The sequence below is a fragment of the Dermochelys coriacea genome, chromosome 11, assembly GCF_009764565.3.
Source record: "Dermochelys coriacea isolate rDerCor1 chromosome 11, rDerCor1.pri.v4, whole genome shotgun sequence".
Lineage (NCBI taxonomy): Eukaryota > Metazoa > Chordata > Testudines > Dermochelyidae > Dermochelys > Dermochelys coriacea.
Window position 1 is genome coordinate 79,094,387 of NC_050078.2, and position 22,121 is coordinate 79,116,507.

The window sequence follows — 22,121 nt, forward strand, 5'->3', positions numbered from 1 at the left end:
TCCAACTCACTTTCTTCTCTTCCCAACCTCCTCCTTCTCCTTTCCCTAATGGTCTGTACTGTTTTTATTTTAAAGCTGTGAACATTGTATGGAGAGCTTCACATGATTTTTTTTCAAGATGAAGTACAAGGAACCATATTTATTATTCATGCATTTCCATTTCCTGCCTTTATAAAAAAATGTGTGTCCTCTTTGATTTGATCAATACATGCATTTGGTAGGTGCCTGTATCAATGTTTGCAAGAAATGTGTTATACACCTAAAACAAAAATTCACTAACGAGGTTAGTTACGGTCTTTAACAAAAGTAGGGGTTTTACTTAGGATTCTCTACAGTCATCATATGCAGTCCAGATGTATGCTGAAACTATAAACAAAATGTATGAATTCAAAATGGAAATCCATTTTTATCAAATTTTTCATTTAATTGTGGTTACTTATAGACTCATAGGACAAGTCTACACTACAGTGTGGTATGATTTAAAGAATTCAAGTTCCACAGAATTCACCATTTACTCCATTTCAAACCAGCAAGTGACCCATGCCCCATGCTGCAGAGGAAGTCGAAACAAAAATAGGATCTCTGCCAATCTGACCTGAGGGGAAATTCCTTCCCAACCCCAAATATGGTGATCAGTTAGACCCTGAGCTAGTCACCAGGGAAAGAATTCACGGTAGTAACTGAGACCCCTTCCCATCCAGTGTCCGATCTTCAGCCATTTGAGATATTTGCTACTAGCAGTCGTAGCTGAGCCAAATGCTCGGCCTGCTGGCAGGGGAGGGGTGCTCTGTCCTGCTGCTGCTGCGCCTCCCCCCACCCCCGGCACTTCCAACTTGCTCAGCCCCTCCCCCGGGAAGCCGGGCCTGGGCACGCAGCTGAGGGAGTGGTACAGAGATGCTTCTCATGCCAGCTGATTCCCCTCAGGGTCTCTGTGAGTGAGCCCAGCTGGGGAGGTGGCGGCAGCCCACCCCCTCCTCTGCCTGCCCAGGCCCAGCTGTCGGGGACTGGCCGAGTGTGTGGGAAATGTGCTGAGGAAGGGAGTCTTGTGCTGATTTTTTAGCATAATTAAATGTCTGGAAAGCATAGAAAGGTGCAAAGTAGTAGTATTATAATGGTCTTGTCTCTTGTTGTAATGTGATGTCTATAGACTTCCCTGATTTTCAAAGACACCGAGCATCCATTGCTCCTGTTAAATTGAATGGGTGCTCAACACTTCTGAAAATCCAGACCATTATTCTTGTAACATAACCTCAGGTATTGCAAGTCACACCAAGATATTCAGGCAGTCCACATGTAAGGAAGAGACAGCACCATCTGTTTCTCTCTCCTGCAGATATGGTCTTCACCATCGCTATTCAGCAGCACAGCTTCTGGAAGGATGTCGGAGCAAAGGCTGGCTTTAAGTAGACAAATGGCTAACCAAACCCAGTCTTTACCACAAACCCCCTCTTTCCAGGATCTGTCCTTTTAATTAGTAGCACCTGCTCTACCCTTCATATGAATTGCCTGGATTTTCTTGATGTTACCTGCAACATCAAGTTGCCAGTATTTTGACTTTGTCCTTTTTTTTTCTGGCTTGCTGGAGGGGAAGCATCTCTCCACTGAACCGGTTCCAGAGGTGCGGTCACGTGTGACCTTTTAACTCATCACATTGCTTAAAATAGTCTGTTGGTGCAATAGACAAGGAAATGACCACATTTTCCAGTGAGAGTGCATAGTTTATATCTTGTAAGTATATGAACCAGGGAAAGTACAACAGATTAAAAACAGGTTTCAGAGTAGCAGCCGTGTTAGTCTGTATTCGCAAAAAGAAAAGGAGTACTTGTGGCACCTTAAGCTTATGCTCTAATAAATTTGTTAGTCTCTAAGGTGCCACAAGTACTCCTTTTCTTTTTAGATTAAAAACAGTATGCTCTTCTAGACAGTCTGCCATCTGAAAATGTAAAAATGCTTGTAAACATTAATGGATTCTTAGCATCTCCATATCTTTGAGCTCAAGAAATAGCATTACCCTTCTGTGGGGGAAAGACACACAGGGGGAATGAGTTGTTCCTGATTGCACGTGATTGTGGGGGAGCCGTGGAAACAACCCCGGTCTCTTGACTGCTAGTCCCAGGCCTTCATCATGTGGGCTCTTGCGATTTACGTGATATAAACTTAAAACACCCACTCTCTATTTTTCAGATAGAAACAGTCTACGCCAGTCAAGAAATCTGCAAAAGTATTTCACTATGGATATAGATGATGAAGAAAATATGAGTAAGATGTGTATATTTACATAATAAACAATATTGTCCTTTCTGCAAGAGCCATTTTCCTTGCAGCTGGGTGGGCATACAGAAACGATATGAATACAATGAAAGGAAATTTCTGTGTGTGTATAGTTCACTTTATACTTGTGTTCATTAAAAAAGAATTTCCGTACTGGGAAAGCTTTCAAATACATTCTGATTAACACATAATCCAGTTACCCTTCACTTGATCTTCATACCATGATCACTAATAGTCAAAGATATTTGTATTTCAAAACAGCATGCTCCCTCTTAGCCTGTTTTCTCCTACTTTGAACCTGCAGTGAAGTAATGATGATTAATTAATACATGTAGGATTTGCACTGAAGAAATATGGGGTGATATACTGTATTGATACAACATGCACACATGTACCCTGTTTAGCATACTGTCTCCTACAAAAAACATTTCTAGATGTCCCAACACACCTAGCTCTATGTACTTTCTACCTAATATCCCCAAATGCCACCCTGCAGAAGAACTGGAAGTAGAGATTACAGGACTATCCTAAACTCATATGAGGTCTGGCTTAGTGTAAGAGAGGAGCTCCTGCCTCTTACAGTCTTCCAGCTAGATTACAGGCTGAACAGAGATCTTATCTTCCCTAAAGATCGGAGCCTTTGTGCGCCAGGAGTGTGCCTGTAGCGGCCAGTCAATCAATAGGCAATAGATGACACTAAACCGGGAGGAGAGGTAGATACGCTGGAGGGTAGGGATAGGATACAGAGGGACCTAGACAAATTAGAGGATTGGGCCAAAAGAAATCTGATGAGGCTCAACAAGGACAAGTGCAGAGTCCTGCACTTAGGACGGAAGAATCCCATGCCCTGCTACAGACTAGGGACCGAGTGGCTAGGCAGCAGTTCTGCAGAAAAGGATCTAGGGGTTACAGTGGACGAGAAGCTGGATATGAGTCAACAGTGTCCCTTGTTGCCAAGAAGGCCAATGGCATTTTGGGCTGTATAAGTAGGGCATTGCCAGCAGATCGAGGGACGTGATCGTTCCCCTCTATTCGACATTGGTGAGGCCTCATCTGGAGAACTGTGTCCAGTTTTGGGCCCACACTACAAGAAGGATGTGGAAAAATTGGAAAACGTCCAGCGGAGGGCAACAAAAATGATTAGGGGGCTGGAACACATGACTTATGAGGAGAGGCTGAGGGAACTGGGATTGTTTAGTCTGCGGAAGAGAAGAATGAGGGGGGATTTGATAGCTGCTTTCAACTACCTGAAAGGGGGTTCCAAAGAGGATGGATCTAGACTGTTCTCAGTGGTAGCAGATGACAGAACAAGAAGTAATGGTCTCAAGTTGCAGTGGGGGAGGTTTAGGTTGGATATTAGGAAAAACTTTTTCACTAGGAGGGTGGTGAAACACTGGAATGTGTTACCTAGGGAGGTGGTGGAATCTGCTTCCTTCAAAGTTTTTTAGGCTTGACAAAGCCCTGGCTGGGATGATTTAGTTGGGGATTAGTTCTGCTTTGAGCAGGGGGTTGGACTAGATGACCGCCTGAGGTCCCTTCCAACCCTGATATTCTATGATTCTATGATAGCTGGAATGAGATTTGAAGGGAACAGAGATCATTATTGCTTTTGGGGTGTACCTGGGGGAGGGAAAACTAGGTAAATTGGGCAAGAAAGAGAGTTTGGGAAACCTGGGAAAGGGATAGGAATTGTGAGGACATGGGGTACAGGAGAATGGAGGGAGGGAGGATAAAGGAGATCAAATATAAGGGTTTGTGAAACAAAAAAGAGGGAACGTATAAGGCGAGAAATCAAGTAATGGAGGAAAGAAAAGGAAGAAAATTGTACAGTGCTCTGGTCCCCAGCTATTTAGAGTAACAGATTGTTCTCATTAACGGTTTAGTCTTGCTCTGGCTCAGATTTAGCAAAGCATTTAAGCAAATGTGTAGCTTTAGATATGAGTAGCCCCTTGGCTTCAGTGGAACTCCGCAAGGGCTTAAAGTTAAGCACATGTCTAAATGCATTGTTGGATTAGTGTGAAAGTACTCAGCCTCGTGCAGGGTTGAGCCCTAATTACCTACAGAAAGAAATACTGCCACCACATTATTATGCAGTTATCTCATTTTAAAGGTATTTGGTCTTTTAACCTTCCTTATTTTTTGTGAATGATAATGAAGTAGTGTATATGTGTTGCTCTTGAAGTACTGTGCATGAAAATCTCCTATGCTTTACTGTAAATTGTTCGATGCTGTTTAAACATGAGCATTTGTTTATTCTGTCCCTGAATTGTAAAGCTAAGTAATATCATACCCTTTCTTTGACAAAGGTAATGACATCCTAACAATACAGCAAGGCCTTGTATGGGAAAGATACAATTTTACATGGGACTCATTTTTATTGGGAAATCAAGAAGCTGGGCTGTTGTAAAATGACTTCATTTTATTAAAATTCATTCTTATGGGCAGTGTTTCTTTAATTAAAATACTAGCTTGGGTTGGCCTGTGTTTGCAGCCGGTTACATAAATTTTCTTGCATATTCAGAAGATTTTAATGTAGAGAAGACAACTGAATCAACTAGACATTTAAAAACAACAAAATGATCAATTAGCCAAAATTCATTCAAACAGCACAAATAGGAAATGGCAGCAATGCCTTTGCCTTTCCACTCATGTAAGAACTACTAGAAGCCCATAGTGCTGAAGTTTGTGAACTTTCCTGGAAAATAGTTTCAGTAAGTAGAGATAAATATTCCTGTACCCTTATCCCTTACTATTACCTTGCAACTAGGGAGGCCATGACACATTCCTATTGGGTTTGTCTTTTTATTTATTTTTTTTAAGCCTCACCTGTGCTCTGGAAGCTATGTAGAGAACAAGATCAACAATTTCCAAAAGACACTCCCATAATAAGGACTAAAAGAAGTCAGAGATGTAATTTTGATAGTTCAAGTGAATTAAAGAAAATACTACATAATTAAATAGGCATGTTCTAACTGAATATGCCTGAATACAAATAAAAATGGCCTTGTAGAGTTTGAGGAAAATGTTATTTTTTATATTGATGTCCTGTAAATTTCCTTATTCAAAATATTTAATATGTCTACAACTTTTTTAATTAAAATGAGAAGTCAGTTAAATGCAATAAGCTTTTCATCTTGTCATATAAAAATGTCACTGCACCAAGGATGATGCACGAGGCATATGGTATAATCAAGGGATGTCTAAGGGAAACTAAATACAGCCAGTTACAGTTGGATGATGATGTCTTGTATGATACAGAGGAGTCTTTGTGCATTTGTATGTCTCCTTAGTGTGTGCGTGTATGGGGAAGGGATTTTATTAAGCAGGGTAAAATTCTTCTAAATAAATTTGATAATATAACCTTTTAAATTAAGAAAAAATCAGCCCATCTATCATTGAATTCTACAAATATTAGTATTCGCTATCTTTCTGCACTATAAATCACATGGAGCTGCAGCATGTAGTATCAGAAGTTAGCTATTAAAGCTTATCTTATTTTGTGGAACTACTTTTTAGGGAAATCTTGACAGGAGAGGAAGGTGGACATATGCAATATCATAGCCTTCAGCTATAATCTTTATTTTACCTGCAGAGACTAAAACTCACATAAAATTGGTTGTGCAAAATTTTAATGCAATGGTTATATATTTTTTCTAAAATAGGGAAAAAATTGAAAAAACACTTGTTGGAATTTCAGGTGAAAGTGGGTATAATGCCTTTTTTTCTTTTATGCATTGAAGGTGTGGAGAAGTTGGTATAACAACAGAAGCAGTGGAAACAGTTATAATTTTTTTATTGAGTTGAATTTTTTACGGCTCCACATTAAGTCCATCCAATGCTCTGAGTGTCCTTGGCAATCTTTTAAAAATGTTCATAATAATAAAAAGACCCATCAATTAGCTCAGTATAAAACCAGATAACCCTGCAACAGTATCAAAATATCAAAAATAATTTGACCTCCCCTCAAAATCCCTTCTTCCCACAAAATCCATCCCATTGCCCAGACCTACCCATCAGTATGTGTCCGAGAGAGAAGAGACAGGCCTTGCAGCACACTCTGAATTTGAACCATTAAGGTTGATGAATCCCCTTGCAGCTGTACTGATCTCTTTCCATTTTTTCAAGTTTCTTCCCACAAAACTCATCCAGAGAGTGCTCACACATGTGTAATTGGTCTCAACACGCCTGTTGCAAGGGAAGTTGCCCTTGCTAAGAGTTCCGCAAGAAAGTTAATGAGAACAGCAATAAAGAGGATGCCAACATTTTTGCTAGCTGTGCCTTAACCAACCGGGTGAAATTTAGGCAAGGGAGGGATAGCTCAATGGTTTGAGCTTTGACCTGCTAAACCCAGGGTTGTGAGTTCAATCCTTGAGGGCGCCATTTAGGGATCTGGGGCAAAAATTGGGGATTGGTCCTGCACTGAGCAGGGGCTTGGACTAGATGATCTCCTGAGGTCCCTTCCAACCCTGAGATTCTGTGAACACAGAGATCATTCTTTCTCATCAGATGAGGAGACTGCCCCAATGGCCAACCTTACCTGCATGTATTTGTTAACTATGTCTTTGACCAGGAAACTCTCAAATATAAACAAGCACACTTGTAACAGATGCCTCCTCTCTTCAAAGAGGTAACTGTTTTCTTTGTAGCACACCTTACTTCCTTATTCTGGTGCCTTAGACTTAGTAAAGCTCCAGGAAAAGAACATTTCAGTGGCAAAACTTGTTTCTTCTTCTGCTGACAATGTCAATGGCTGATCCTATCAAACATGATTTTTGCCAACTCAGATACTGCAAAAATGCCTGAAATCTCCTGTCCACCCTGGAATATTTTTTAGTGTACATAAAACAAATTAGCTTGTCTGAGAAATGACTCACTCTCAAGTTATCTGGGGCCAAGATTTCCAAAAGTTGGATCCTGCAGTCAGATATCTAAATCCATATTTAGACTAGTTTGCAAAAGTGCTGAGCACAAAACAGCTCTCATTGACCATAATGGGAGCTGTGAGGTGTGCAGCACTTTTGAAAATCAGGTAGATGCTTAAATACATGTTTAGAGTCTAACTTTTTGAAAATCTTGACCCTAGTGGTTAAGTGACCACTGGAAGAGTGTGTATCTTCACCAAGGAGAGGTTCAAGTAGACATCTATTCACCTGTTCAACACAAAAGCAGATTTAAAGAAGTTGTATCCATTTTGCTCAGTGCAGTGTAAAGTTGTTGATATTGATATTTCTGAACATGCTGCTGGTTCTAATGGATATTTTGTTGAAAACTGTGATACCAGCAGCACAAGATCTAATGTCAGGTTATAAACCAATTTCTTTTCATCATGTTTTAGTACTAGTTTCACATTCAAATGAGTTAATTTATAGCTAGATTTTCAGAGGATCTCAGCTGCCATTTATGCACCTTTATGAAGTCACCATCTTTTCAAAAGCTCCTATTTAGGACATCAGGAGCAGCTGTGGGCTGAGAGCTTTTGAAATGCTTACTACTTCATATAGTGGTCTAAATGGGAGCCTAGCTCTTTTCAAAATCTGATCCATAATCTTTAAATAAATATTAATACTTAAATATAAAAGGTTTTGTTTCCAGAATAAATTACAGTAGAACCTCAAAGATACAAACACCAGAGTTACGGACTTACCAGTCAGCCGGACACCCTGTGGAACAGGAAGTAATAAATCAGGCAGCAGGGGAGACAGATTAAAACCAGCAACTACTGTACTGCTTTGGGATTTTAGCCATGGGACTCAGGGCTTCTGCCATGGGGGTGGGGGGGTTAGGTCTGCAGCCACAGGATGGAGGAGGGGGTCAGGGCTCCAGGTGGGGGTGGGGAGGCTCAAGGTTTCTTGCTCTCGGGGGCACCGGGGCTCAGGGCTTCTGACCCGTGGAGTGTACTGGGGCTCAGGGCTTCATCTCCATGGGGGGCGCCGAGGCTCGGGGTTTCAGCCCCGTGGCTCTGTTCCCAGCTTCAGCCCCACGGGAGGCTCCAGGGCTCGGGGCTTTAGCTAGAGGGGAGTGTCAGTTTCAGGCCCAGCGATTCCCTCATAGCTAAAGCCCCGAACCCTGGCACACACACCCCCCAGCTGAAACCAGGAGCAGAGTTTTTAGGGAGCCCCAAGCCCCAGCACCCCCTGCAGGTCAAAAGCCAGGAGCGGAGCCACAGGGTTGAAGCCCCAGCACTCCCCCACAGGTTTAACTCCCTGAGCTCTGGTGCTTCCTTGGGGTAGAAGCCTGGATCCCCCTCCCTGGAGCCTGAGGTGTCTCTAACTCTTAGGTTCTACTGTAATATTAAAGACAGTTAGATCCGCATTCTCCTTCACAACTTCCTCAAGGAGTTGGTCTTTTCTTATTGTTACTGGTTTAGAACCCTTAATTAAAAGAAATTTATAGATGGAGGCCATGATTGATATTTTATATCTAATAATTTCCCTTTAGTTTACAAATTATACCATTTCATAGTGAACTTCTGATGCCACATTCACTGTTCGTTAAGTAGTTTTATTAAATTATGTTACTTAAATTCCCTCAACGCAGTACTACAGTATTATAAAAGAAACAAAACTTCATGAATTAACATGTTGTGTTGACTATTATAATCCACTAGTATATATACTGTGTACAATACTATTTGAGGTTCAACTTCAGAAATCCTTTTCTGATAAAATGAATTGCCAGAGCATGTTTCTAATGATCAAACTATTAGTAATTTGGGAATATGAGTGTTCCCCAAGAAGATTTATTTTACTGCTATTTGCCAATATTTGCCAGTTCAATTTTTATTGTCCAATACCTGTTTGTTAACAACATGTATGTTTCTACTTTGGCTCTTTCTTTTGATCTTTTATTCTTTTCGAGCACCGAAAGGAGTAACCTATCGAGCTTTTGCTGGAGGATGTTATAAATGAAAATTTAGTAACCATTCCATCAGCTTTGTAAACTGGGTGAAGTGGTGTGTGTACACCAGTATTTGGGAAAATTAAGCAAAGTTTGAAATCCATCAAAGTGCAAGAAAATTTCCACTTTGTTTTGTTTAAATTCTGGATTAATTTGTATAATCTGTTATCATTGTGGGTGTATTATATTGCTAGATAGTTGAAATCTTTAAAACTGAAAGGCTAGAAACTCTTAAACTACTAAAATTTCATTTTAATTTACATAGACTAGTATAAATTCAAACTCTTTATTTGCAGCGGTTTCTTCACCTAACAAAAATTAGGCTTTAAAAGCTGCAGCAGGAACAGTTCTTAGAACTAATTCATGGTATGATATCAGCACCCAAGTTCCTAATTTCAAAATATTTTGTTAAAGTAATTTAATAATTTAATTTGTTTTTATATAAACAAATCAGTTCCATGAATAATTATCAGTGTACAACATGATTAATTTGTCAGGTTTAACCTGAACATGTATTACAAATCTTCTTGCTTTCTAATACTATCTTAATAAAGGATTGCTGTGTCTTAAGGGGGATGTTTGGAATAGGAACTCTGTCTAAAATAAAAGCAATTGCTTTTCCTTTGAAAAGAATTATAAAGTTGTGTGTAAATGACTATCATAAATATAAAATTTCTTGCTAGATGATAGCACAAAACCCATATATATTATTCTTCTGGAACAACATAATTTAAGCATGATTTTTTTAACAGAATTCTGAGTAGAGATGAAGTATGTCTATTACAGACTTTACTTCCAAGTTTTGAGGATTGACATCAGAAGAATAAATATGGACACTGAGTTTGGCTCATTCGACTCCGCAGTGCATGTTTACAGTTTAATCTAACTACCTTTGAAGTCAAAAGAAAGAAAGAGTCTGACTGCTTCAGTGGGAGTTGGTTCAGGCTGTTAACAAGTCAGTGTGGTTGGGTGAAAAGCTCTAGTTTTTTGTTGGAATCTTCTCGTATGAAAATTTAAATTCTAGATAAGTGCCCAGTTACCAGAAGTTAGTCATTTAAATGAGCAATATTGTTAAAATGGACACAGTTGAATATCTGTATAGGTGATATATAAGTTGGGTTGTTTCAAGCAAATGAAAAGAAAAAGGTATATACAATATTTATGCACTCTTAAACCAGTGAACCTACAAAAGGAGCTTGTTATTTTTATTAAATTAATTAAATTACTCAGATTTTATATAACTTCTCTTTTTAAAATAAATAAAAATCATGTAAGATGCCATACTTGAGCCACGACATGAGCTTAAATAAAAGTGAAGTTGTTTGAATTAATATGAAAATTTATATCTCACTAGTACTCATCTTAAATGTTCCTTTTATTAGTTGTTAATGGAAGGATTTTGAAATATAGGTATCAAAAATGTTGATTAAAATTATAAATAATCTTTCTGGGTTTAGAACATTTTTCAGAACAAAAGTAATTTAAAAATAGACCTTTTGTCTCAAAGGTAATCTGACTGCAAAATAAAAATGGTGCAAATTTTTAATCCCAGTATTAATAAAAATGTCAAATGCATAATTTGTAACTCAGACTTGCACCTGATATTTCTTGGGTTATTAAAATTATGGTTTTCTGTTTGTCCTGCAAAGACATAAACCTATAAGCACACATCACTTCCAGTTACAAAGATAGATAAAGGAATCTATAAATTTTGCATTTACAAGATCCTGCAACGAAGGCATTGTAAGTTACTCTTTCTGGGCACCACAGGTTCAAGCAGCACTGATGTTAAAGAAAACCGCAACATGGACAACGTTCCACCTAAGGATGGCAGTGTGCAAAATACCGGGGAGGGGTCTCAACTCTCCAATGGTGGTGGTAGCAGCAGCAGAAAACGCCCATTGGAAGAGGGCAGCAATGGACACTCCAAGTTCCGCCCTAAGAAGAGGAAGAAAACACCAGGGCCTGTTTTGCCAAAGAATGCCCTGATGCAACTGAATGAAATTAAACCTGGTTTACAGTACAAGCTTCTATCCCAAACAGGACCAGTTCATGCCCCTATTTTTGTGATGGCAGTTGAAGTTAATGGACAGGTGTTTGAGGGATCTGGCCCTACAAAAAAGAAGGCAAAGCTTCATGCTGCTGAAAAGGCTTTGAGATCTTTTGTTCAGTTTCCAAATGCATCTGAAGCACACCTAGCAATGGGGAGAACACTCTCTGTAAACACAGACTTTACATCTGACCAAGCAGACTTCCCAGACACACTTTTCAATGGTTTTGAAACACCAATTCAGACTGACAATTCCTTTTATTTGGGGTCCAATGGAGATGGATCTTATAGCTCCAGTATAGACTACAGTATGTCCTCATCCACTGTGGCCGGTAGTCTTATCCAGTCCCCTCTTCCCACACCATCACCATATCCATCCACCAGTGGAAAGAACCCTGTGATGATTCTGAATGAGCTGCGGCCAGGGTTGAAGTATGAGTTTCTCTCAGAAAGTGGAGAAAGCCATGCTAAGAACTTTGTGATGGCAGTGGCAGTGGATGGTCAAACTTTTGAAGGATCAGGAAGGAACAAAAAGCTTGCAAAGGCTCGGGCTGCTCAGTCAGCTCTTGCATCCTTATTTAACATGCAGCTGGATCAGACACCATCTCGCCAGCCCATTCCCAGCGAGGGTCTCCAATTACATTTACCACAGGTGAGAAATCTATACATTTTTCTTTAATATGTTTAGGCAGTTTCCCAGAATATATCAGCTGCTCATTTTTTAAACCTTTCGAAGAATATTTCTGGTGTTAATGCTATTTGTTTCGTTATGTGATTTCTCCACTAGTGATCTACCAGTGTGGAATCATTTTATTCAATTAGAAAGAAAAAATGCCACATTGTTGATTTTGTTGATCTTAATTGCATGGAGTGTAATACAATTCAAGTTCTAGTTTAGTGGTGGTTGGTGTTAAGGGAATCTTGGAACAATTGTTTTGTCTCTTGTTCTGCTGCAAAGCCTCGATTGTGAGTTGAAGTCAGGATTTATTGCTCCAGATTGTTTGACTACCTGAAAACAACTTTTACCAAAGAGGAAAATCACTTTCAGCTGCAACAAATGCTCAGAGTGAAGGGTGTTGAATAGTGGTTGTCAAGGAGAGGTTAAAATACGAGGGAAAATAAGGTTAATACAGGAGTCCCTTATTTTGATTATTTGACTAAAAGATAAAATTTCAACACACAAGACCAAAGAAATCTTGAAATATTTATGCTATAAATGGACTTTGCAATAATCTACTATAGCAGTTACAATGAAGTTTACAATTGCCTTCGAAAATATGTGTAAAATAAATATTTTTAACAAAATAACTAATAGGATATCCTAAGTATTGAGCATACCAAAAGTAGTCCAGTAACATTTTGTGGCTGCAAAGGTACCTTTATTGAGCTATCAATGAGAAAGCTAAAAGAGAGTCTACAGTCCTGGACATTAAAAGTTCAACTTATTTCCTCTAGGCCAGCAAGGTTTTGAAAATAATAAGCTGCTTCCTTCAGGACAGATGAAATTAAGTATTTAAAAACTATATAACGATAGATACCAACAGTTCCAAAGGACAGGTTTTATGAACAGATTTTAGCTTTCCTTTTTAGTGGTGCTTATTGTGTAAGGAAGAAGCTTGAATGGTCTGCCTGTTGTTTTATGCAATATTGTTGTAGTTGTAGAATATTAGGGAAGCAAGGTGGGTGAGATCATATCTTTTATTGGACCAACTTCGGTTGGTGAGAGAGGCAAGCTTCTTCCCAAAGATCTCTGTGTAAGCTTGTCTCTCTCACCAACTGAAGCTGGTCCAATAAAAGATATGACCTCACCCACCTTGTCTCCCTAAGTGCTCTCCAAGAGCAGTCTTGGCTGAGTCAGAGACCAGGTTGGTATGCTACAAGCACCAGATATCTCTTCCCCTCATAATGCTGATGATTGTGGCTACTGGATGCAGGTATATTGTGCTGAAAGGGTTTTGCTGGGAGCTGGGTGTGAGTGGCCAGTAGTTTGCTGGGACTCAAGAATTGTAATCTCGTTGACCAGAATTTAGAAATGTATACTGTTCTTGAAAATATTTACACTGTTCATCATGGCAATTCACTTAACATTGAACTTCAGATTATGTGTGTCATAAATTAGAATTTCCAGTGTTTTCATTGTTGTGAAAAGTTAATTACATAACAGTTACTTTAATAATATCACAAAGAGGTTAATATTTGTCCTTCAGATGATTCCTTCTAACAAATTCTGAAAGGCATTTGAATCCCATCCTTCTGAAATAAGCAGTTTCTGTTTCCAAGGTCAAGAGGAACTAGAATGGTTTAATGAAGTTAAATAGAGAAAATATCATACTTCGTTATCTCCCCTCTCAGTCCATTATTTTCTGTACTTTCATAGTGCAGTAGTAGCTTATTAGCTTGTCAGAATTTAGACATATGTATGGGGGACACAAGTAGTCTCTTAGCCTTTGCTGGGGAATTGAATCACTGCAAGGGACAGACATTAGCTCATTGTTACTTTTTGTGAGATTACTGAGGAGCTTTACATACTGAACAATCAGTAACAAACATATTGGAAACACAGTGTAATTAATCAATGGTTCTTATTCAAGGCATTCTGATTGCCATCATGCTTCCCCTTCTTTTTGCTTCCCACAAGAGTCTATATTTATTGGAGTCAGGCTGGGGCCAGTTGTTGTCCAAATCATGTTTTGCTTTGCCCACTGTGCCTTTTTAGCGATATCAGAAGTGTTCACCACCCGCCCATAGTGCCATTAACATGATCATATGGTGCATATTGTATATATTGAAGTACATTTAGAACCAGGTTGGATATAGGTGCACAAGGAGCTCCTTCCTCCTACCCAGACCTCAATTCAAGGACCAGTCACAACTGTATTCCCTTCTAATGTCCTGTAGGCGCAAGCCACCCAAAAGGAGCAAGGCAGGCAGGGTCATGGCCTTGTCCCCTGTCCCCACACTGATCAATATAGCTGCTCAGCAACAGAGAAAAAGGAGTTTGTTGTGCCGTGTTAAAACAGGTTGACACGCAATCTCTTCCATAGCTCCTCATTGCAGTGCAACTCCTCAACACCCTGACTTGGCGGTGTGGTATAATGCTCAATTGAATCCTTAACAGCTTAACTAGTAGTTGCCACATATGGGTAAAGTAGGCAAGTTACTATTACTGTTAATACCTCACAAAAGAGCAAATCCAAAGCCCTCTGAAGTCAGAGTCTTTCAATGGACTTTTGATCTGAGCTCTATTGCATTTCTTCACTTTTGAGTTTGTTTGCAGCGTATTATGATATTTACATGTTTTGAATTTAATTTTAAAATTCTATGAAATCAAAGGAGTTACATCAGGGCCCATTATATTTTATTGAGATGTTGGGAGATGTCTAGTGGGGTATTTAAGGTGTTGGTATTATGTCATGCTTTATTTAACTTTTTCACTTATAGTCTAGACCAATAATTTTCAAACATTGGGTTGCAACCCAGTACTAGATTGTGGATTTCAAGGCCCTGGGTCGCCTTGCTCAGCACCCAAGGTACCTGGCGGCCAGCCAGTAAGAATTAGTAATCCCTACGTGTTCTGACACCGCACTGCACCCTTGAAGCGGCCAGCAACAGGTCTGGCTCCTAGGCAGGGGGGTCAAGGGGCTTCTCGTGCTGACCCCACCCCAAGCATTGGCTCCGCATTCCCATTGGCCAGTTCCCGGCCAATGGGAACTTGGGGGGTTGTGCCTGCGGGTGAGAACTGCACAGAGCCGCTTGCGTGCCTCTGCCTAGGAGCTGGACCTGCTGCTGGCCACTTCCAGGGTGCAACATGGTCCGTGGTGCCAGGACAGGTGGGAAGCCTGAGTCTGCACCCCGGCTGTGCTGCTGGCCAGGAGCTGCCAGAGGTAAGCCCGTGTCCCAACCCTGCGCCCCAATCCCCTGCCCCAACCCTGAGCCCCCCTAACCCAGAGCCCCCTCCTGCACCCCAAACCCCTCATCCCCAGCCCAGAGCCTGCACCCCCTCTCCCTGCCCCAGCCCAGAGCCACCTCCACACCCTGAACCCCTCATTCCCAGCCCTACCCTGCAGCTCTCACCCCCACACTCCAAGCCTCTGTCCTGAGCCCCCTCCCACATGCCAAACCCCTCATCCCCAGCTCCGTTGGGTCATGGGCATCAACAGTTTTCTTCAACTGGGTTGCCAGAAAAAAAGTTGGAAACCACTGGTCTAGAAGAGCAGGTAAATAGCATGTTAAATCTGGAGATGACTCTAAATTGGGAGGAGTTGCCAACTTTATTGAGGATAGAGAAAATACATATAGGGGCCAAGACACATTAGAAAACAGCCAGAAAATAATAAAATGATCAAATTGGGAAATTGGAAACTAATATATCTAAGTGAAAACAATCCAGATACCAGATGTTCAAGGAAAGGGTGAAAGCAGGCATGCCAAAAAACACTTATAAGTACTACTGGACAGCAGGATGGAAATGAATTTTCACTGAAGGATAGCAGGGTAAAAAAAGAGAATGCAGTTTGGGCTACATAAGCTGAGACACCATTTCATCATGGAGCTGGGAAGTTATAGTCCCTACTCTGTACAGGTCTGCGGCATCTGCATCTAGTATATTACAGTTAATTTCTGCTTCCTTATTGCAAGAAAAATGGTGACCCAGTGGAGAGACTCTAGAGAAGAGAAGAAAATGATTAGGGAGATGGAGGAGCTAATTATCAGGAAATACTAAGCATTAAATGTGTATTGTTTGGCTAAGCAGTGACTAAAGGGAAATATCTGAAGGATGTGTAAATCTTTTGCTGTTCAAATTACCTTTATTTCCATGTCAGAAAATACACATGTTTCAGCCTCTTTAGGTTGATATAGGTAGCTTTGAAACTTTAAAGTGCATGGCTTATCATAAATCCGTAGAACTGGTAAGCAACTGGAGCTGACGAGAATTGAATGGAGGAGAACTCAGCAGTTCTAAGATGTGCGATTAATATGTTGAGATTACCTGAAAAGGCAAAAATGTCAAATCTTTGTGGTCAAAGTGAAGGAGCTAACATTATTAGATATTTGAAAATTGTGAGCATATGTTTTGGTATCTGATACTAGAAGAAATGAATGTGTTCAAGCACCAAGACCTAGGCTTATAGGAATTGAACATTTCATGATGCAGTGAAATGAAAAGTTTTGTGTTTGTAATTGTCCACATTTCAGAGGCTTGATCAGATAGGAGGAAAGTATTGTTTGTCTGACTAGTGTTGCGTTTCAGCACACAGATGGCCTTCAATTGTAGTTAATACTTTGCTGTTGCAAAAAATATCTGAACCCCCCAAATGTCCTCAGTTAATAAATAGCTAACCATAAGAGTTTTCATTATGTTTTTTCTTTTATGCATTATTATTCTGCAGTACACAGAAATAAAAATCATAATTCTTCAGATATTCTTACATTGAGAGCAGTGTGGATGTTCACATCATGCTGAACACTTCTATAATTTGTGTCCTTTTATTTGTTTCTTGAAATTATGTAGGCTTTTCTAATTGATTGTTAAAAAATGTTGATGGACAGAACAGCTACCTAATTACCTAATTTCTTCAGTGTTGTCGAGATATTTATTCAATTTGCCGGTAAAAGTATTTGGTCAGAAATAGTGTGGAGAGCAGGCATGAGGGAACGGTCAATGTTTCTGTTTGTATTACAAAAACTATGCTGTTGATCTTTCAGTGCAGTTAGAATAGTCTCTCTCTCCCTCTCTCTCTCCCTCTCTCTCTCATTTTAGCTCTGATTTATTATTTATTATTGAAAATCTGCTTTTAGTAATCAGCCAAGAGAGTGGTGGTAAATTTTCTCTGCCTAGAGTAACTAAAGAAATCACAGACATCTCAATCTAGAAGAGCATATCCTACCTATGGCCTTTATTCATTAAAGCTCTCCAGCACTTGCTTAAATTTACCCACATCCTTAAGTCTCATTGATGTCAATGGGTGTAAATGGGATATTTATTTTTCCATATACTGTTAAAATAGGAAGCTTCAGTGGAGCTGTGCCGGTTTGCACTAGCTGAGAATCTGACCTATGGTTTTCAGTTTGTTAGACATTACTCAGCAGCACCTTTCATCAAGTCTCTCAGCAGAGCTTTCTGTATAATTAATGATGAAGATCAAAAGAGAGAGATGGAAAATTTGTGAGCAGCTTGATGTATCTAAGAGCCTGATCCAGCAAACATATACTCCAGTGCAGATGCTAGTCTTGTGTACAGTTCCATTAACTTTAATCTGCAAGTCAGGTAAATATGGCCAGTATAGTGTCTCTCCCCCTGTTGGAAATACAAGTCATTTTTCTGTTGTGGTCTGAGTATTTTATATAGGCAGCAGATAAAATGATGTCTGGGAGGTAAAATGTGTGGAATATCCCTCTCTGCTTGGTATTTCCATAATTTCAAAGCTTTGGATGGGCAGGTAGTGCCCTAAAAGAGCTGTTTGTAATGGAGATCTTGTTTCTGGGAATATACCTGTAACATAAAACTGTTTCCTGATTAGGAACATAGGAATTGCCATACCTGATCAGATCAGCGATCCATCTAGTTTGGTATCCTAACTCTTACCAGTGATCAATACCAGAAGCTTCAGAAGGTCTAAAATCCCATAATGGACTGCTGTAAAATAACATGCCTATTGGGGAAGTTTCTAATCCTCAAGCAGTGAATCTTAACCTTGGGCAATGAGCAGGGTAGATAAAATTTGATCAGATTCTTGTAGTTTTTATAAATAATATTTATTCAAATCAGGCTTTTTATTTAAATACAGGTTTATTTTTGTGCGGATGGAGAGCAAAGCCCACATCTTAGAGAAGTTATGTAGTAAGAAGCTATATGATTTAGAAACAGCCTGGATTTGTAAACTTAGAGAGGTGACTGAGTCAAAGCTGAAGCCCAGGCTATGGGTCTGAGTGATAGGTAGCATGGTGATGTTATGATGGTGGTTTTCTCCACAGTAACTGAGGAAGAGATGAAGGGGAGGGCTTGGCAGGGAACTAATCACAAGCTCAGTTTGGAATTTGTTGACCTTATGCTGACAGCTGAAGATCCACAGAGAAAAACAGGCAGAGATTTTACTTAGAATGAAAAGATACAGGTTCAGAGTAAACAGGTAGATTTGTGATTCATCAACATAAAGATGATAGCTGAAGTGTTTTTTTAAACAAAATCACATGCATGTAAGATGTGGAGGGAGAAGAGGAAGGCTCCCCACTGAAGGTTGGAGGGGGGAATATCGAGGATCTTCCAGATCGAACAGTGAAGGAGTGATTAGAGAGGTAAGAGGAAAATGAGAAGACTAAGTCACCAAAGTTGAAGTAGAACAAGATCTGCAGATGAGCACAGCTGTGTCAAAGGCATCTGACAATCAAGGAGGATGAGAGTGAAATATTAGTTCTGAAAAATGGCCATGAAAAGGATGTTATAAACTTTGCTGACAGCAGTTTCAGTGAAGCATAGAAAGTGGAGGCCAAATTGGAAAGAATCTAGGATGGAATTGGAGCAACGAAATTCCAGATAGTAGTTATAGATAACACTTTCAATGAGCTTAGAGATAAAGAGAAGAAGGGAGACAGAATGGTAATTGGAGAGAGAAACAGTGTCTTGGGTGAGTGTTTTTTAAGGTGAGGAACAATGAAGAATGCTTGTATTTAGAGTGGAATCACCCAGGAAAGAGGGAGAAGTGGAGAACCGTGAGGGAGAAAATGAGAACTGGTGTCATGTCAGGAGATGGGGTGGGATAGGGTCACTGAAGCAGGTGGGACAAGAGGAGGAAAGTGGATAACAAACTTTGGTTTCTGTGACACAGGAGAAGTAGTAGAGAGTGATGAAAGAGGGAAAGTGGTAGCCATTTCAAAGCTTCTGTCTCCGTGCATCCGTGGGTCATGACTGAGAATACCAAATTCAAGACAAGCCGGTGGAAAAAAAGGGCAGACAGACCCCAAAACTGGTGGTTATTCTTCCATGAGATATACCAAACCAGCAACAAAAGTAAACTTCTGTCTCGCCACACTGGCTAACAAGAAGTCAGAAATGCAGCCTCCTTAAGTATTCCAGTCCTGGATTCAAAACCCAGACACTAGATGTAATGATGAGTGGTTATTTAAAACCAATTTCATCAAACAAAAGGGTTCTTCTGATCCCAGAGGAGCAGCCACATACCCAGGTCAATATATAACTCAGATCTTACCCAATAACCACACTGTTGCCAATCATTTAATATCTAATATCTAAAGGTTTATTTATAGAAAGAAAGAAAGAAAGAAAGAAAGAAAGAAAGAAAGAAAGAAAGAAAGAAAGAAAGAAAGAAAGAAAGAAAGAAAGAAAGAAAGAAAGAAAGAAAGAAAGATGAGAGTTAAAACTGGTTAAAGGAATCACATACATACAATAATTGCAAAGTTCTTGGATCAGGCTTGTAGCAGTGATGGAATAAGCTACAGGCTTGTTAAGTCTCTGGTTGCTTCCAAATCATGGGAAGGTCCTCAGTCCTGGGGTTAGAATGCTCCCATTAGTACAAGTTCACCATAATCCAGAGCTTTGAGCAGGAAAGAAACAAAATGGACATTTTTCCAGGGCCTTTTATAGCTTCTCCCAAGTGAAGGGAAACCCATTGTTCTCACTGTGGAACGTTACAGGTAACAAGATGGTGTTTGGAATCACATGGGCAAGTCACAAGTCCATGCATCCTTCGCTTAGTCATAGTAGAGGCCATTCCCCATACTCCAGTTAGAGTGTTCACAGGAAAGTCCGTTAAGTGTAGATAGGCGTCTTCCAATGTGAGGTAAGTGTTCTTTGATGGGCAATTCAACTTGAATAGTTCCTTCAAGATGTGCAGGCTAAATACCTTGTGGGTGTTACTACATGAGCAAACATTTGAAATCCAGGTACATAGTATTCATAACTTCAGGTACAAAAATGGTACATGTATATAAATAGTATAATCATATTCAGCAAATAATAACCTTTCTATTGACACCTTACTTGTATAAGATTTGTTGCAATTATATAACAGTGGTAGCAACGATGATCTACATGGTCATATTTTAATCAGATAACGTCACACCTTCTCAGTATATCTTTGAGAAAATCAGTATGATCTTGAGCAGACAGGGAAGTTAAGGGAGAAGGGCTTAAGGAGAGAATTAGAAGTGGTGAATACGTAGCTGAGGTTTCAGGCGGAGAAGTGTGCTTGGCTAGGAAGTTGGAAAAACTGAAGGATGAGAGAACAAGTTCATAGCAGTGGAAATCAGCCTGGTCCAGGATTGCCATCACAGAAGACCTACTTCATGAAAGCAAGAGCTGAGGAAATGGAATTTCTTGTTTGTTTTTCTCTGCTTGTCTTTTTATGCTCTAAATTCCCTCTTTTATTTTCTAAATTCCTGTTTAGATTTTATTTGCCAGAGTTTATGTTTAGGGCCCTACCAAATTCACAGTCCATTTTGGTCAATTTCACAGTCATAGGATTTTTAAAATTGTAAAATTTCATGATTTGAACTATTTAAATCTGAAATTTCACAGTGTTGTAATTATAGGGTTCCTGACCCAAAAAGGAATGGGAGGAGGGGGTTGCATGGTTATTGTGGGGGGGTGGCGGTACTGCTACCCTTAGTTCTGCACTGCTGCTGGAGCCCCGTTCTGAAAGCAGAGCCGCCTCCAGCACCAGCGCAGAAGTAAGGGTGGTGTGGTATGGTATTGCCACTCTTATTTCTGCACTGCTGCTGGTGGATGCTGACTTCAGAGCTGGGTACCCGGCCAACACTTGACGCTCTGCAGCTGCACAGCTCTGAAGGCAGCAGAGAAGTGAGGGTAGCAATACTGCGACCCCCATACTTTATAACTTTGTGATGCCCCTCCGCAATGCCCTTTTGGGTCAGAACCCCCAGTTTGAGAAATGCTGGTCTCCTCTGTGAAATCTGTATAGTATAGGGTAAAAGCCCACAAAAGACCAAATTTCGCAGGGAGTGACCAGATTTCACAGTCCGTGATACGTTTTTCATGGCCGTGAATTTGGTAGGGCCTTTTTTATGTTCCTTACTGCTCTCTTCACTTTGGTTGGCATTTCTTGAACCTACCTCTTTGCCATTTAACCATACTTTTTTCCTCCTTGCCTTCCTTTTTCTGTTTTGTTTACAAGATTGCATGTCTTCTAGCTGTGATTAAATAGCTACCATGCTTATTATAAAGATGTTAATAGTTTATATTTTGTCTTTGGTATATTTCTAGGTAGCTTCCTCACTTTTAAACCTCTGTCTTTCTAAAGATTGAGTGTCACAATGTTAGTTTTTGGGTTCAGCCCTTCCTCAAATCAGGGATCTGGATCAAATCCAGTTTGGCTCCCTCTACCACCATATTCTGGCAGGTCCTTCAAGCTTCTAGGTCTCTTATTGTTCAGATATAGTTCATTGGATTATCTTCCATATGAGACATCTGCAGGTATTTCTTCCCTCAGCGGGGAATCATTGACTGGAGACATCACAAGCAAATCATTCTGTCAAGTGCTGTCTTTCAGTCCTTGGTCCTTTCCAGAGGGAAGCCATTGATGAGAATTCTAATAGTCAGGATCACCATAGACATGTAACTGACTGACTAGATGCATACATGAGATCCCCTACTTGCCAAGGAAAATAGTCCTCAATGGAAGGCAGGAAGAGTATAAGCTGGCTAGAGTTACGAGCACTTGGCAAATCCTTTACCTTCAGTGTCTTTACACTTTTCTCCCACTACAAAATATACCCTGGCTCATTCCCCACGTTCTCTCTCTCTGCTCCTTCCCTTCTCTGTGTTAAGCTAAACCGATTTTGCTCTTAAGTCGATCACTATAAGGAATGTTTTCTAACCCTTCAATCATTCTTGTGTGTCTTCCCTGAACCCTCTCCTATTTATCAA

General features: G+C 40.1%; 1 protein-coding gene across 9 annotated transcripts in view; it reads left to right on the forward strand.

The window, feature by feature from the left end:
• Positions 1-22,121, forward strand: part of ADARB1 (adenosine deaminase RNA specific B1) — a 277,982-nt gene that overhangs the window by 186,080 nt on the left and 69,781 nt on the right. For 8 of the 9 annotated variants that reach the window (XM_038421053.2, XM_043505834.1, XM_038421051.2 and 5 more), the window contains 2 exons: positions 2,185-2,259; positions 10,939-11,870. In XM_038421053.2, the coding sequence (XP_038276981.1) occupies positions 2,232-2,259; positions 10,939-11,870 (960 nt within the window). In that variant the 5' untranslated portion in view covers positions 2,185-2,231. Of the gene's footprint in view, positions 1-2,184; positions 2,260-10,891; positions 11,871-22,121 lie in introns of all 9 variants that reach the window. The other variant, XM_043505835.1, reaches the window with a different exon arrangement.